This window comes from Scyliorhinus canicula, chromosome 15 (assembly GCF_902713615.1).
Source record: "Scyliorhinus canicula chromosome 15, sScyCan1.1, whole genome shotgun sequence".
Taxonomy (NCBI): Eukaryota; Metazoa; Chordata; class Chondrichthyes; order Carcharhiniformes; family Scyliorhinidae; genus Scyliorhinus; species Scyliorhinus canicula.
Genome location: NC_052160.1, coordinates 9,824,929 through 9,837,582, shown reverse-complemented (window position 1 = coordinate 9,837,582; position 12,654 = coordinate 9,824,929). Strand labels below are relative to the sequence as shown.

At 48.7% G+C, this 12,654-nt stretch overlaps 1 protein-coding gene across 1 annotated transcript in view; it reads left to right on the top strand.

Annotated features, from left to right (window-relative positions):
• Positions 1–12,654, top strand: part of ppl (periplakin) — a 90,831-nt gene that overhangs the window by 67,472 nt on the left and 10,705 nt on the right. Inside the window, exons 15-19 of the mRNA XM_038819489.1 lie at positions 2,569–2,726; positions 4,587–4,765; positions 6,888–7,026; positions 10,301–10,494; positions 12,227–12,377. Of these exons, the coding sequence (XP_038675417.1) occupies positions 2,569–2,726; positions 4,587–4,765; positions 6,888–7,026; positions 10,301–10,494; positions 12,227–12,377 (821 nt within the window). The remainder of the gene's footprint in view (positions 1–2,568; positions 2,727–4,586; positions 4,766–6,887; positions 7,027–10,300; positions 10,495–12,226; positions 12,378–12,654) is intronic.

Below are 12,654 nucleotides of genomic sequence, written 5' to 3'. Positions count from 1 at the left end.
GGGGGGGGGGGGGGGGGGGGGGGGGGGGGTGGTAGGATCAGTGACAAGAGGAATGGTGTTCATGGCAGTGGCTGGAAACAATGGCATTATTCTTCCCAATGCTTAATTGGAGGGAAACTACGACTAACATTTTCATAAATGTCTACCTGTCGTATGTTTGGGGAGGACAGACTTTCAGTGTACTCTTGTTTTGGCCGCCATTTGTCACGACCTGTGTATGGAGTGATCTCTAGCCGAAATCTTGTAATGATTGGCTTTTGGTGAATCCGGGTGGAAGTGAAATTGTTCTCAAGCCGGTTGAGCTTTGACTCCTGCCAGACTTTTAGAGTGTCGCTGACATTGTGACCCAGAATACCCTGCCCCTGCCGGCTGAAGTGTGACTCATGGTTGTGAATGATGAGGGAGCAAAGCCCAAAGTGAATTAATTCACCTGCCGCCCTCCGGTTGAAATCCAAACATCATCGATACAATCAGGCCATTAAATAGAGTCTTCTGTAAATGAAATAAATGCGTCGTTCGTAAATCCAAATCAAGTTGAATGAATAAATAGGCCTTGAGAGTAAACCATGGGCGATCCTCCGATACAGAGGCCATGTGTTCGCGCCGTTGTGAATGCCGTTGCGTTTCACGACGGCACGAACAGGGGGCCAGCACGGCGCTGGAGCAATTCACGCCGCTCCAGCCTCCTTACACGGCGCCAAATGGGCACCACGCCAACCTGCGCATGCGCGGGGGACTTCTTCCGCGCTCCGGCCCCGACCCAACATGGGGTCGGTGTTCAGGGGCCGGCTGGACCAGGAAGTAGGCCGGTGGGGGGGCAACGCGCCAAACAGTGGGCCCTGATCACGGGCCAGACACCTTCGGAGCCCCCCCCCCCCCCCCGCGAAGGAGCCCACCCCTCCTCTCCCCCCCACAGGCCGCCCCCCCTGAGCGTTCCGGCAGAGTTCCCGCCGGCAGGGACCGGGGTGAACGGCGGCGGCGGGACTCTGTCATATCGGCGCGGCCGCTCAGCCCATCTGGGCCGGAGAATCAGCGGCCCCACCGATTCCAGCAGCCGCGGCCGGCGCCGTGTCAAACGTGCCGGCGCAAATGGCGCTGATTCTCCGCACCTCAGAGAATCTCGCACCGGCGTCGGGGCATCGTGGCACGGTTGCAGCGATTCTCCGGCCCGGCGTGGGGCATCGTGGCACGGTTGCAGCGATTCTCCGGCCCGGCGTGGGGCATCGTGGCACGGTTGCAGCGATTCTCCGGCCCGGCGCGGGGCATCGTGGCACGGTTACAGCGATTCTCCGGCCCGGGGCTCGGAGAATCGCCCCTGTTTCCTTCTGTACTAGTTACACCAGGAACGCAAGAGCTGCACTAACTCTATTTCAGCACTTCGAGGGTTTGGGACGGAACTATGTTTTAATGAGCATTATGCCACTATCAGCTTTATTTGATACTAAACGTCCTGATTGCAATGTAAAAGTAATTCAAGTATCTGTAGGGATTTTCTTCCTTTTTCCTATCTAAAAAGATTGGGAGCTGATCCAAATCCACCTCTGTACATTGGAAACACATGGCAACTGTGCAAACGTTCGATTCAGGATGAGTGTTGCTGCCCACATTTCACCTTGCTTCAGCTTCACCTTAGTTCCTTTGATGGATGGGATTAAATTCTCGTGAGTTGTTGGCCCTTCCCCTCTGGCGAAAACACTGATATCCTCCCAGTTACAACATCTGACTACAGCTTACCCATTTAGGTCGTAGGCAGAATGAAGTCGTCGGAATCTTAATGGACTAGACCATTGTCCATGGACTGACCACTGGAGAAAAACGGTCGTTAGCCAAATGGGACAAGACCGACAGAAGTCATTATATTTGGGATGGTTTGAAATGGGTTGCGTCATATTCTGAAAGTGGGGAAGTGTCATGTAAGAGTACCTTTCAGAAATGGGTGTGTATAAATGGGCGTGTATATAAATATCTGTAGTGAGAGTACCTTTAAGAAATGGCTGTTTATAACTGCAGTGATGTCAGACAGTGGGTGGAGCTGGGCTGTCTGTCAGCTTTTTACTTTCATTTTTGAGCAGGCTGCGGGGTGTGTTTTAGTTACGTTTTCAAAGCTGGATAGCTGCAGCCACAGCCAGAAGGTGTATTGGTCTCTCTCTCTATAATCTAAAGACTGTAAATCGATCCTGGTGATTTGAAACTAATAACAGTGTAGTGACTTTAACCTGATATGCTTCTGGTAAAAGGTATGGATGTTAAAAAGGAAAGCTTAGTGTTGTAGTCTTTGGGGGTTGTATTTGAATTGATGGTTGCTAAGATGTTCACTGTATATTTTAAAAAGGTTAACTTGAGTTCATAGAATAAACATTGTTTTGCTTTAAAAAAATACTTTTCAATTTCTGCTCTACCACACCTGTAGAGTGGGCCGTGGGCTCCCCATACCACAATCTAGTAAAAGTTGTGGGTCAGGTGAATTCCATGATACATTTGGGAATCTCTAAATCCTGGCCCATAACAGAAGCGACAGAGAAGTTGATACCGTGTCATTTTTAACTGTATCTAATTACACACGGGCAGATTCCCAGGATTCCCAATGTCTGAAACTTCTGTCGGATTTGGATAAAATTCAGAACAATGTGGTCAAGCAGGAAAAGGCAATTCAGTCCTGTACACGACCACCACTGGAGCAGAAGAAACCAATCCAGGACAGCAAAGAACGTCTTCAGGACCTGAAGGTAAACTCAGTTTCTGGAATGAAGGACAAACAGAGAATTTGCATTCGCATACAAAGCACTTTTCACAATCTTAGAGTGTACTTTCACGTTGAAGCAATGTTGGGCACACAGTAGCCAATTTGCACAAATGGAATTGAGATAATTGACAGGATAATCTCTTGTGGTGGGGTGAGTTGCAGGATAACTGTTGGCTAGTACATGAGGAGCACTCTCAATGCCGTGATATGACCTCTACATTCCCCTGAGAAGGCAGACATATCACCTTCCAACCGTGTAACTGAATTTTCCACCTAGATCATGCCCTTAAACCCTAGACTAAAGCTTCAACTCACAACCTTTTGACTCAGAGATACGATTGCTGCCACTGAGCTTGATTCACAGCAATTGCACGTTCTGTTGAGATGTAGGTGGAAGTCTACGACCAATTGCATGGAATCCCTACTCTGCAGAAGGAGACCACTTGGCCCATCGAGTCTGCACCGACCCTCTGAAAGAGCATTCTACCCGTGGTCAACTCCCCCGCCCTATTCCGTAACCCCACCTAACCTCTGAACACTAAGGGGCAATGTTAGCATTGCCAATCTAGTTACATGCATATCTTTGGATACTCTGGGTAATTTATGATGGCGAATCCTCCTAACCTGCACATCTTTGGATTGTGGGAGGAAACCGGAGCACCCGGAGGAAATGGGCGCGGACATGGGGAGAAAGTGCAAACGCCACACAGTCAACCGAGATTGGAATTGAACCCGGGTCCCTGGTGCTGTGAGGCAGCAGTGCTAACCACTGTGCCATCGTGCCGCCCAGCACGGGCATATGAATATGAATTGTCAGAGATGGGCAGCATTGCGATACTGATAGATTTCAATGTTCAGATGCCAATACTGTGCAGCTAACCAACATGGAACGGGGGAAGGATAAAAGTGACTTCAGTTTAGAAATGGTGATCCCTGGGTCAGTAGGTGTATTTAAGCTTAAATTATGAAGAAAAATATTGTGTTTGACAAACATCAAATCCTATTTTAGCTACTTGTTTTAAGAAGTCTTGGAGCTGTTTTATGTGTGTTCACATTGCTGATTGGTCAAATTATCTTGCTGTTGTTACACTTGATGTTTCAGTAGGGTGGGGGTGGGGGGGACACTTCTTCATCAAGTGCTGTGCAAATTGTTACATACGAGCATAGAAATTGGAAATAGGAGTAGGCCCATCGAGCATGCTCCAACATTCCATAAGATCGTGACCAATCTGACTGTGGCCTTAACTCCACATTCTGCCTACCCCCGATAACCTTTGACTCCCTTGTTAGTTTGGTCTATTGTTGGTCTTTTTGATGATCTCCGGATAGTTTTTTTTTTAAATTTTAGATTACCCAATTATTTTTTCCAATTAAGGGGCAATTTAGCATAGCCAATCCACCTACTCTGCACAGTTTTAGGTTGTGGGGGCGAAACCCACGCAGACACGGGGAGAATGTGCAAACTCCACACGGACAGTGACCCAGAGCCGGGATCGAACCTGGGACCTCAGCGCCGTGAGGCGGTTGTGCTAACCACTAGGCCACCGTGCTGCCCTTCTCCCGGATAGTTCACTGTTCGGACACTCCTGATGAATGAACAGTTCGCTCCCTGCACTATCTCCATAAATCCTGGAGCGGATAGCATCTTTGATGAACCCCCGTTGATTTCGACCAGCCGACGAAATAAAAGCGTGCAAAGTATTTCAATGCGAATCAGATTGACTTTTGGGTTTTTTTTGATGTTGGAGGGAGTGGGTCATTTTAAACGGATGAGCACTTCCGAAATGTGGATAACATCGAACCGGCTCTTTTTTTATACCGATCTTTTTTTCGGGTCTTCCAGAACATCAGTGGTTCCGTTGGCCAGATTGAAATCGCAAAGCTGTCGAAGGAAAGAGAATGTCAGGGTTTCCTGTCACAGAACCCACAGGTGGCTGGCGCACCGCAGCTCCGCACCAAACTGGACGACACAAACAACAAGTTTGACCAGGTCAGCCTCCTGCTCAACAGTTCTGAGGAGAAGTAAGTATCATTAACTTTGTATTGTGTGAATATTCGCAGTCAGACCTTGGAGCACAACAGTTGAGAATTAAAGCCCCTGGATTATTCCGTTACATACTCTCTTCAGGGGAATCCAGGGAGAGAGTTTGATATTGGGTGGGAATCACAGAATCTTTTAAAAAATATATAAATTTAGTGTACTCAATTCATTTTTTCCAATTGAGGGGCAATTTAGCGTGGCCAATCCCCCTACTCTGCACATCTTTGTGTTGTGGGGGCGAAACCCACGCAAACACGGGGAGAATGTGCAAACTCCACACGGACAGTTACCCAGAGCCGGGATCGAACCTGGGACCTCGGCGCCGTGAGGCAAAAAGGCTAACCCACTGCGCCACCGTGCTGCCCCAGAATCACAGAATTTTTACAGTGCAGAAGGAGGCCATTCAGCCCATCGAGTCTACACATGCCACTGAAAGAGCACCCTACCTAAGCCCACACCTCCACCCTATCCCTGTAACCCAGCAACCCCACCAAACTTTTAGACACTGCGGGGCAATTTAGCATGGCCAATCCACCTAACCTGCACATCTTTGGACTGTGGGTGGAAACCGGAGCACCCGGAAGAAACCCACACAGACACGGGGAGAACGTGCAGACTCCGCACAGACAGTGACCCAAGCCAGGATTCGAACCCGGGTCCCTGGTGTTGTGAAGCAACAGTGCTAACCACTATGCTACTGTGCCACCTCTCTCTGAAAGAGCATTCCACCTAATCCTAATCCCCTGCCTTATCCCCGTAACCTTGCACATTCTTTATTTTCAGGTAGCAATCCGATTCCTTTGCAAATACCTCGATCGAACCTGCCTCCTCCAGACTCCAACCACCCTCTGGGTGAAAACATTCTTTCCTCGCATCGCTTTTACCCCTTTTGCGAATTACTTTGAATCTGTGCCCTGTGGTCCATGATCCTCTCTTGTGCAGGATCGGTTTCAGTATTCACCCTGTCCATACTCCTCAGGATCATGAATACGTCCACCTCAGCCTTCATTTCCACAAGGAAAACTGTCCCCACCTGACCAATCTATCCTCGTAGCTACACAGTTCTTTATCCGGGTGAAAATGTTCAGGACCTGCCAAATCTAGATGTTGTGGTTTCTAGGGGAATTCATGAAATGTCTTCTGTCTAACTGACCTTATTCTATTTGTTTATAAGGACACATTGGGTGTAAAATAAGGAAGAACAAATTTACAGCCCATTGTACACCCGCCCAATTTTCTTTCCATTGAAATCATGATTTTTTTAAATTGCAGAGTGCCTCCCAGCTGTTTGCCCCCCCCCTCCAAAAATTGTACATTACGACATATACTGACTAAAGTTAATGCTCTCTACATTTGGTACAGTCACACACGTTCATTCAAGAACAAAGAACAATACAGGACAGGAACAGGCCCTTCGGCCCTCCAAGCCTGTACCGGCCATGATACCAACCTTTGCCAAAACCCTCAGTACTTCCTTGTGCCGTATCCCTCTATACCCATCCCATCCATGTGTTTGTCAAGATGCCTTTTGAACGCCGTTAATGTATCTGCTTCCACAACCTCCCCTGGTAGCGCATTCCAGGCACCACACTCACGTAACACCTGCCTCGCACATCTCCTCTAAACCTTGCCCCACAGACCTTGAACCTATGCCCCCTGGCGACTGACCCCTCCACCCTGGGAAAGAGTGCCTGCCCATCCACTCTATCCATGCCCCGCATAATCTTGTAGACCTTTATCAGCTCACCCCTCAACAAGTAACATGTATATCTTCTTGTATGTGAACCATTGTTGCCATTCACATTTGCAGGATCGATTCACTGATATCATGCTTGTAAATTAGATTAAACCGTAGCACGGGTTAGAGCACAGAAGGATCCCAGGCGAGTCTGGACGATAGTGCTGGAGCCTTATCTCGCACTTATGAACCCATTGAGCAATGCTCCTGCGTGCAGTGTGAAATTGGTGAATTTCTGCAGATGTGTACTGCGTACTTTGCTTTCCCCCCGAACCTTTGTACATGATGCAGGTTTTACTCTTGATGTGTGATCCTTTGCCCCAGTACAATGAATGACAGGCACACTGCTGTGCAAATCTTCACAGGGTTCAGGCGGCTCACAAGTTGGAGAACTCTCTCCAGAAAGCCAGAAACACTTTGTCGGAATACGAAAACAAACTGGTCAAGGATCAGACCGTGCCAGACAGCATCTGGGGGCTGGATACCAAGAAGAACGAGCTTGAGGTGAGTGCTATCTCCTATAATACAATGCTCAAACACAATGTGGCTCAGGTGGGCTGCTCTGCAAAAGTGGTTAAACCCAGAAAATAGCCTTTCTCACCTGCCCTTTGTCACCTGCCGTGTGAGCAATCCCTTATTGCCATTCCTCATTAAGTTGCAATCCAATCCCGAGCATTCTTTTTGCCACCCACCTCAATTTAAATCCTTGTGTTTTAGTGCCTCTATTTAATGCCTCCAATAATTGTTCTCCTTCCAACTTTCCCATCCTTCCTTCCTCACAATGTTATCAGATAAATAGTGCATTTGTCAACCCTGAGCTAGCTCTCTATTTTCCAATTTTAGTTTCCAATTTTATTTCCTATACTCTGGATGGGAGGATTGTGGCGCAGTGGGTAACATTCATTAAAACGGGATGTGGGCATCGCTGGCTGGGTCAACATTATCGCCCATCCCTAGCTGCCCTTCAGAAGGTGGTGATGAGTTGCCTTCTAGAACCGCTTGGAGTATAAGTACAACCATAGTGCTGTTAGGGAGGGAGTTCCAGGATTTTACCCCAGCAACAGTGAAGGAACGGCGATATATTTCCAAGTCGAGGGGGTAGGTGACTTGGAGGGGAGCCTCCAGGTGGTGGGGTTCCCAGGTATCTGCTGCTCGTATCGTTCTACATGCTACTGGTCCTGGGTTTGGAAAGTGTTGCCTCAGGACCCTTGGCGAGTTACTGCAGTACATCTTGTCGATGGTACACACGGCTGCCGCTGTTGATCGGTGGTGGAGGGATTGAATGTTTGTGGAAGGGGGAGCAATCAAGCAGGCTGCTTTGTCCTGGATGGTGTTGAGCTTCTTGAGTGTTGGAGCTGCACTCATCCAGGCAAGCGGAGAGTATTCCATTACACTCCTGACTTGTGCCTTGTAGATGCTGGACAGGCTTTGAGGAGTCAGGAGGTGAGTTACTCACCGTACGGTTACTAGACTTTGACCTGCCCTGGTAGCCACAGTATTAATGTGGCTAGTACAGTTCAGTTTCTGATCAATGGTAACCCCCAGGATGTTAATTGTGGGTGATTGAGCAATGGTAATGCCATTGAATGTCAAGGGGTGGTGGTTAGATCCTCTCTTGTAGGAGTTTGTCATTGCCTGACACTTTGTGGCGTGAATATAACTTGCCACTTGTCAGACCAAACCTGGATATTGTCCAGGTCTTGCTGCATTTGGACACGGGCTGCTTCATTATCTGAGGAGTCGTGAATGGTGTTGAACATTGTGCAGTCATCCGTAAACATCCCCACTTCTGTCCTTATGATGAAGCAGCTGAAGATGGTTGGGGCCGAGGGCACTACCCTGAGGAACTCCCGCAGTGATGTCCTGGAGCTGAGATGATTGACCTCCAACCACCACAACCATCTTCCTTTGTGTCAGGTATGATTCCAACAGTGGAGAGTCCCCCCCCCTGATTCCCATTGACTCCAGTTTAGCTAGGGCTCCTTGATGCCATACTCGGTCAAATGCTGCCTTGATGTTAAGGGCAGTCACTCTCCCCTCACTTCTGGCATTCAGCTCTTTTGTCCATGTTTGAGCCAAGACTGTAATGAGGTCAGGAGCTGAGTGACCCTGGCTCAACCCAAAGTGAACGTCTGTGAGCGGGTTATTGCTGAGTAAGGGCCGCTTGACAGCACTGTGGATGACTCCTTCCATCACTTTGCTGATGATGGAGAGTAAGGCGGTAATTGGTCGTGTTGGATTTGTCCTGTTTCTTGTGTGCAGGACACACATGTGCAGTTTTCCACATTGCCGGGTAGATACCAGTGTTGTAGCTATACCGGAGCCACATGGCCAAGGTTGGTACAAGTTCTGGAGCACAAATCTTCAATACTATTACCGGGATATTGTCAGCACCCGTAGCCTTTGCAATATCCAGTTATTCAGCTGTTTCTTGATATTATGTGGAGTGAGTCATATTGGCTAAAGACTGACATCTGTGATGCTGGGGACCTCCAGAGGAGACCGAGATGGATCATTCACTTCTGGTTGAAGATTGTTGTGAATGCTTCAGCCTTGTCTTTCGCACAGATGTGCTGGGCTCCTCCATCATTGAGGATGGGGATATTTGTGGTGGCTCCTTCCAGTAAGTTGTTGAACTGTCCACCACCATTCATGGCAGGACTGCAGAGCTTAGACCTGATCCGTTGGTTGGGGAATCGCTTAGCTCTGTCTATTACTTGCTGCTTATGCTGTTTGGCACACAGTTAGTCCTGTGTTGTAGCTTCACCAGCTTGACACCTCATTTTTAGGTATGCCTGGTATGCTGTCCAGCACTCTCCTTTGGACCAGGGTGGATCCTTTGGCTTGGTGGTAATGGTAGAGTGGGGGATATGTCGTGTTCATGAGGTTGCAGATTGTGATTGAACACCATTCTGTTGATGGGCCACAGCGCCTCATGGATGCCCAGTCTTGAGTTGTTCGAAGCCAATCCCATTTAGCACGGTGGTAGTGCCACACAACGTCCCTGTGTCTGGGTCAGAAGCTCTGAGCTCAAGACCCACTTCAGGACTTGGTGGCAACAGATGGTACTTTCATAACCCGGCCAAACGGATTAAATAAAAGCAAAATCAGCCGCTGGAAATCTGAACAGAAAGGGCGATGACGGCTCGAAACGTTCACTCTGTTTCCCTCTCCACAGGTGCTGCCAGTCCTGCTGGGTTTATCCAGCACTTACTGTTTTTAGCTTGATTATCAGCTTGTAAATCCTTCCAATATTCCTGATGGTAGGTGGTAAGATGGGAAGAGGTTTCTGGTCAGCCATAATGCAGAAGGTAACAGCAAACTACTGCAGTACTTTGCCAAGAATAACCATGGACCGATCCAATGGAAGTCAATGGGCACAAATGTTCTGTTGGGTCAAAGTACACAAAGGAAGAGATGGATACCCTGGGCATTGATATAAATCATTTTGATTCCCTCGATTTGCATATTTCTTCTCTTTACCGCCTTCACACATCCTCACATTTCATTTGCATTTTCACCCTCCTCTCCCGTTTATCATGCTTCCAGCTTTCAATCTCTTTATTGTCCGCGCACATCAAAAATTAAATTTCCCATCGAAGATTGATCAAGACTAATTACGCTCTGACTGGCCGGTTTCCGCTCCACGTTTTCTCAACGCTCCACAATTATGTCGACGCTTCATGTTAAGATCGGATTGCGGAATAGGAGTGTTGGCACAGGTAGGAAGTTGTGTTTTGGTTGTTTTGTGTAATCCAGCGTTTTACTTTTCTACCAGACCATGCGCTCAGAGCTGAAATCCAAGAGGCCAATTCTGCAGGAGGCTGAGCAGAATTTGAACGCTGTGAAGAGAAGCTGCAAGGCCCTGACCGACAACTTTCAGGAGCACTGCCCGGATGTCGAGCGACAGGCCGCTGAGGTCAAGAAGCTCAACCAGCGCTATGACAACCTCAACAAGCAACTGGACATCCGGTTGGTTCCCAGTTTCCCCTGAACTCTTTTTTTTTGTTTTATCTGAATAATCAAACTAGCCAGCAGCTGATCAGGGGCTTAAATAAGGAACAGATACAGCACCAACCATTCCCCCCAAGCCGCTACAAGGACCTTTTACTACCAGCAAACTATAAGTGTAATCGCTCTAGGAGATTCAGCAGCAAGTTTACCCAAAGAAAGATCTCACAAACAGCCATGTGATACTGGCCAGATAATCTTTTCCTTGAGGGATAAGTATTGGCCAGGGCACCTGGGAGAACTTCCCGGGTCTTCTTCAAATCCATTATGTCCCCCTGAGAGAGCAGACAGTGGGTGCAACCTCGGCCCAGTGTTTCATCAAAAGTTAGCACCTGTGACAGTGCAGCACTCCCTCAGTATGGCACTGGAGTGTCAGCCTAGACTATATGCCCCTTAATACTCCTGCCCATCAGAAGCGGTCCATGCCAGCGCTCAACAAGCTGCGAAAGGCAATGTGTGTGTTTAAAAGTATTTCAGCAAATCAGGAAGTATTCCTATACTTCAGTGTATTTTCATAGGATTGATTGGACACTGGGGAACATTTTTATCCCATTTCTCTCCTGTCGATTCACAGCTAAGGAGCGAGACCGTTGTTATTTTGTTGTCTCTTCTCCCTCTCCATTTGTTAAAATAAATTTAGAGTACCCAATTCTTTTTTTCCAATTAAGGGGCAATTTAGCGTGGCCAATCCACCTACCCTGCACATCTTTGTGTTGTGGGGGTGAAACCCACGCAGACACGGGGAGAATGTGCAAACTCCACATGGACAGTGACCCGAGGCCGGGATTCGAACCCGGACCCTTAGTGCCGTGAGGCAGCAGTGCTAACCACTGCGCCGCCGTGCCACCCACCCCCTCCATTTTGGATCCTTAGAAAAGTTGCATACAGGACCCCGTTAGTCTGAAGGCCACATTATTTCTGTAGCACTATTACTGCTGTCTAAATTTATTTCAAAAGTAAACTTAATGACTGAGCTTCATCTTGGCTGGGTGGTAGGTGGGTGGCTGGGTGGGGGTGTTGTGGTGGGGGTCCAGAGGCCAATGTATGGGTGGTGGTGGTGTGGGTGTGATGGGTGGGGGCGTGATGGGTGGGGATGTGGTGGTGGGGGTGCGGAGGTGTGTATATGGGTGATGGTGGTAGGGGTGTGGTGGGGTGGGGGTGTGGTAGTTGGGGTCCGGAGGTATGTGTGTGGGTGATGGTGGTAGGGGTGTGGCGGGGTGGGAGTGTGGTGGTGGGGGTCCAGAGGTGTGTGTATGGGTGGTGGTGGTGTGGGTGTGATGGGTGGGGGTGTGATGGGTGGGGATGTGGTGGTGGGGGTGCGGAGGTGTGTATATGGGTGATGGCGGTAGGGGTGTGGCGGGGTGGGGGTGTGGTGATGGGGGTCCGGAGGCGTGTGTATGGGTGATGGTGGTAGGGGAGTGGTGGGGTGGGGGTGTGATGGTGGTGGTGGTGGTGGGGGGGGGGGGGGGGGGGGGGGGGTGCGGGGGAGTGGAGTTGAGGCCACGATTAGATCAGCCATGATCTTATTGCATGGTGGGGCAGGCTTGAGGTGTCAAATGGCTTTCCCTTACTCCACTGGTCCTATTGCGTGGAGTGAGTGACAGAACTCGTTTTAAAACTTCATTTTAATTGCATTTTCTCATTACGTCGTCAATGAGTGTTGCGAACTCTTCCTGTTCTTGTGTTTAAACAGGTCTGAAAAATTACAAAAGGCGAAGAGTGCCTATGCCGATTTCCGGAGTGGCAGTGATGCTTTGGACAGCTGGCTCTCAAACGTGCCCAACAACGAGCCACGGGAAACAGATAGTGCCAAATCGATTGATAACAAACTGAAGAGTCAAATGGTACAGGGCGTAATTAGTGTGTAACCGCACACATACTTGGTTAATATTCAACCAATATCAATCTTGGATCGTGAAAATATTTCAGGATCTTTATTCACTTCCGTTTCTGTTTCAATTGGAAGAGAAACAAATGGGTTTGGAGTCACCGAGTACAATGGTCGGAATTCAGTTTTCCCCTCGGCAGCTCATCCCCACTAACGAGGTTCTCGGTGGTGTGGGGGTGGTTTCGATGGGAAATCCCATTGACAAGTGGCGAGTAGATAGAAACACACCACCA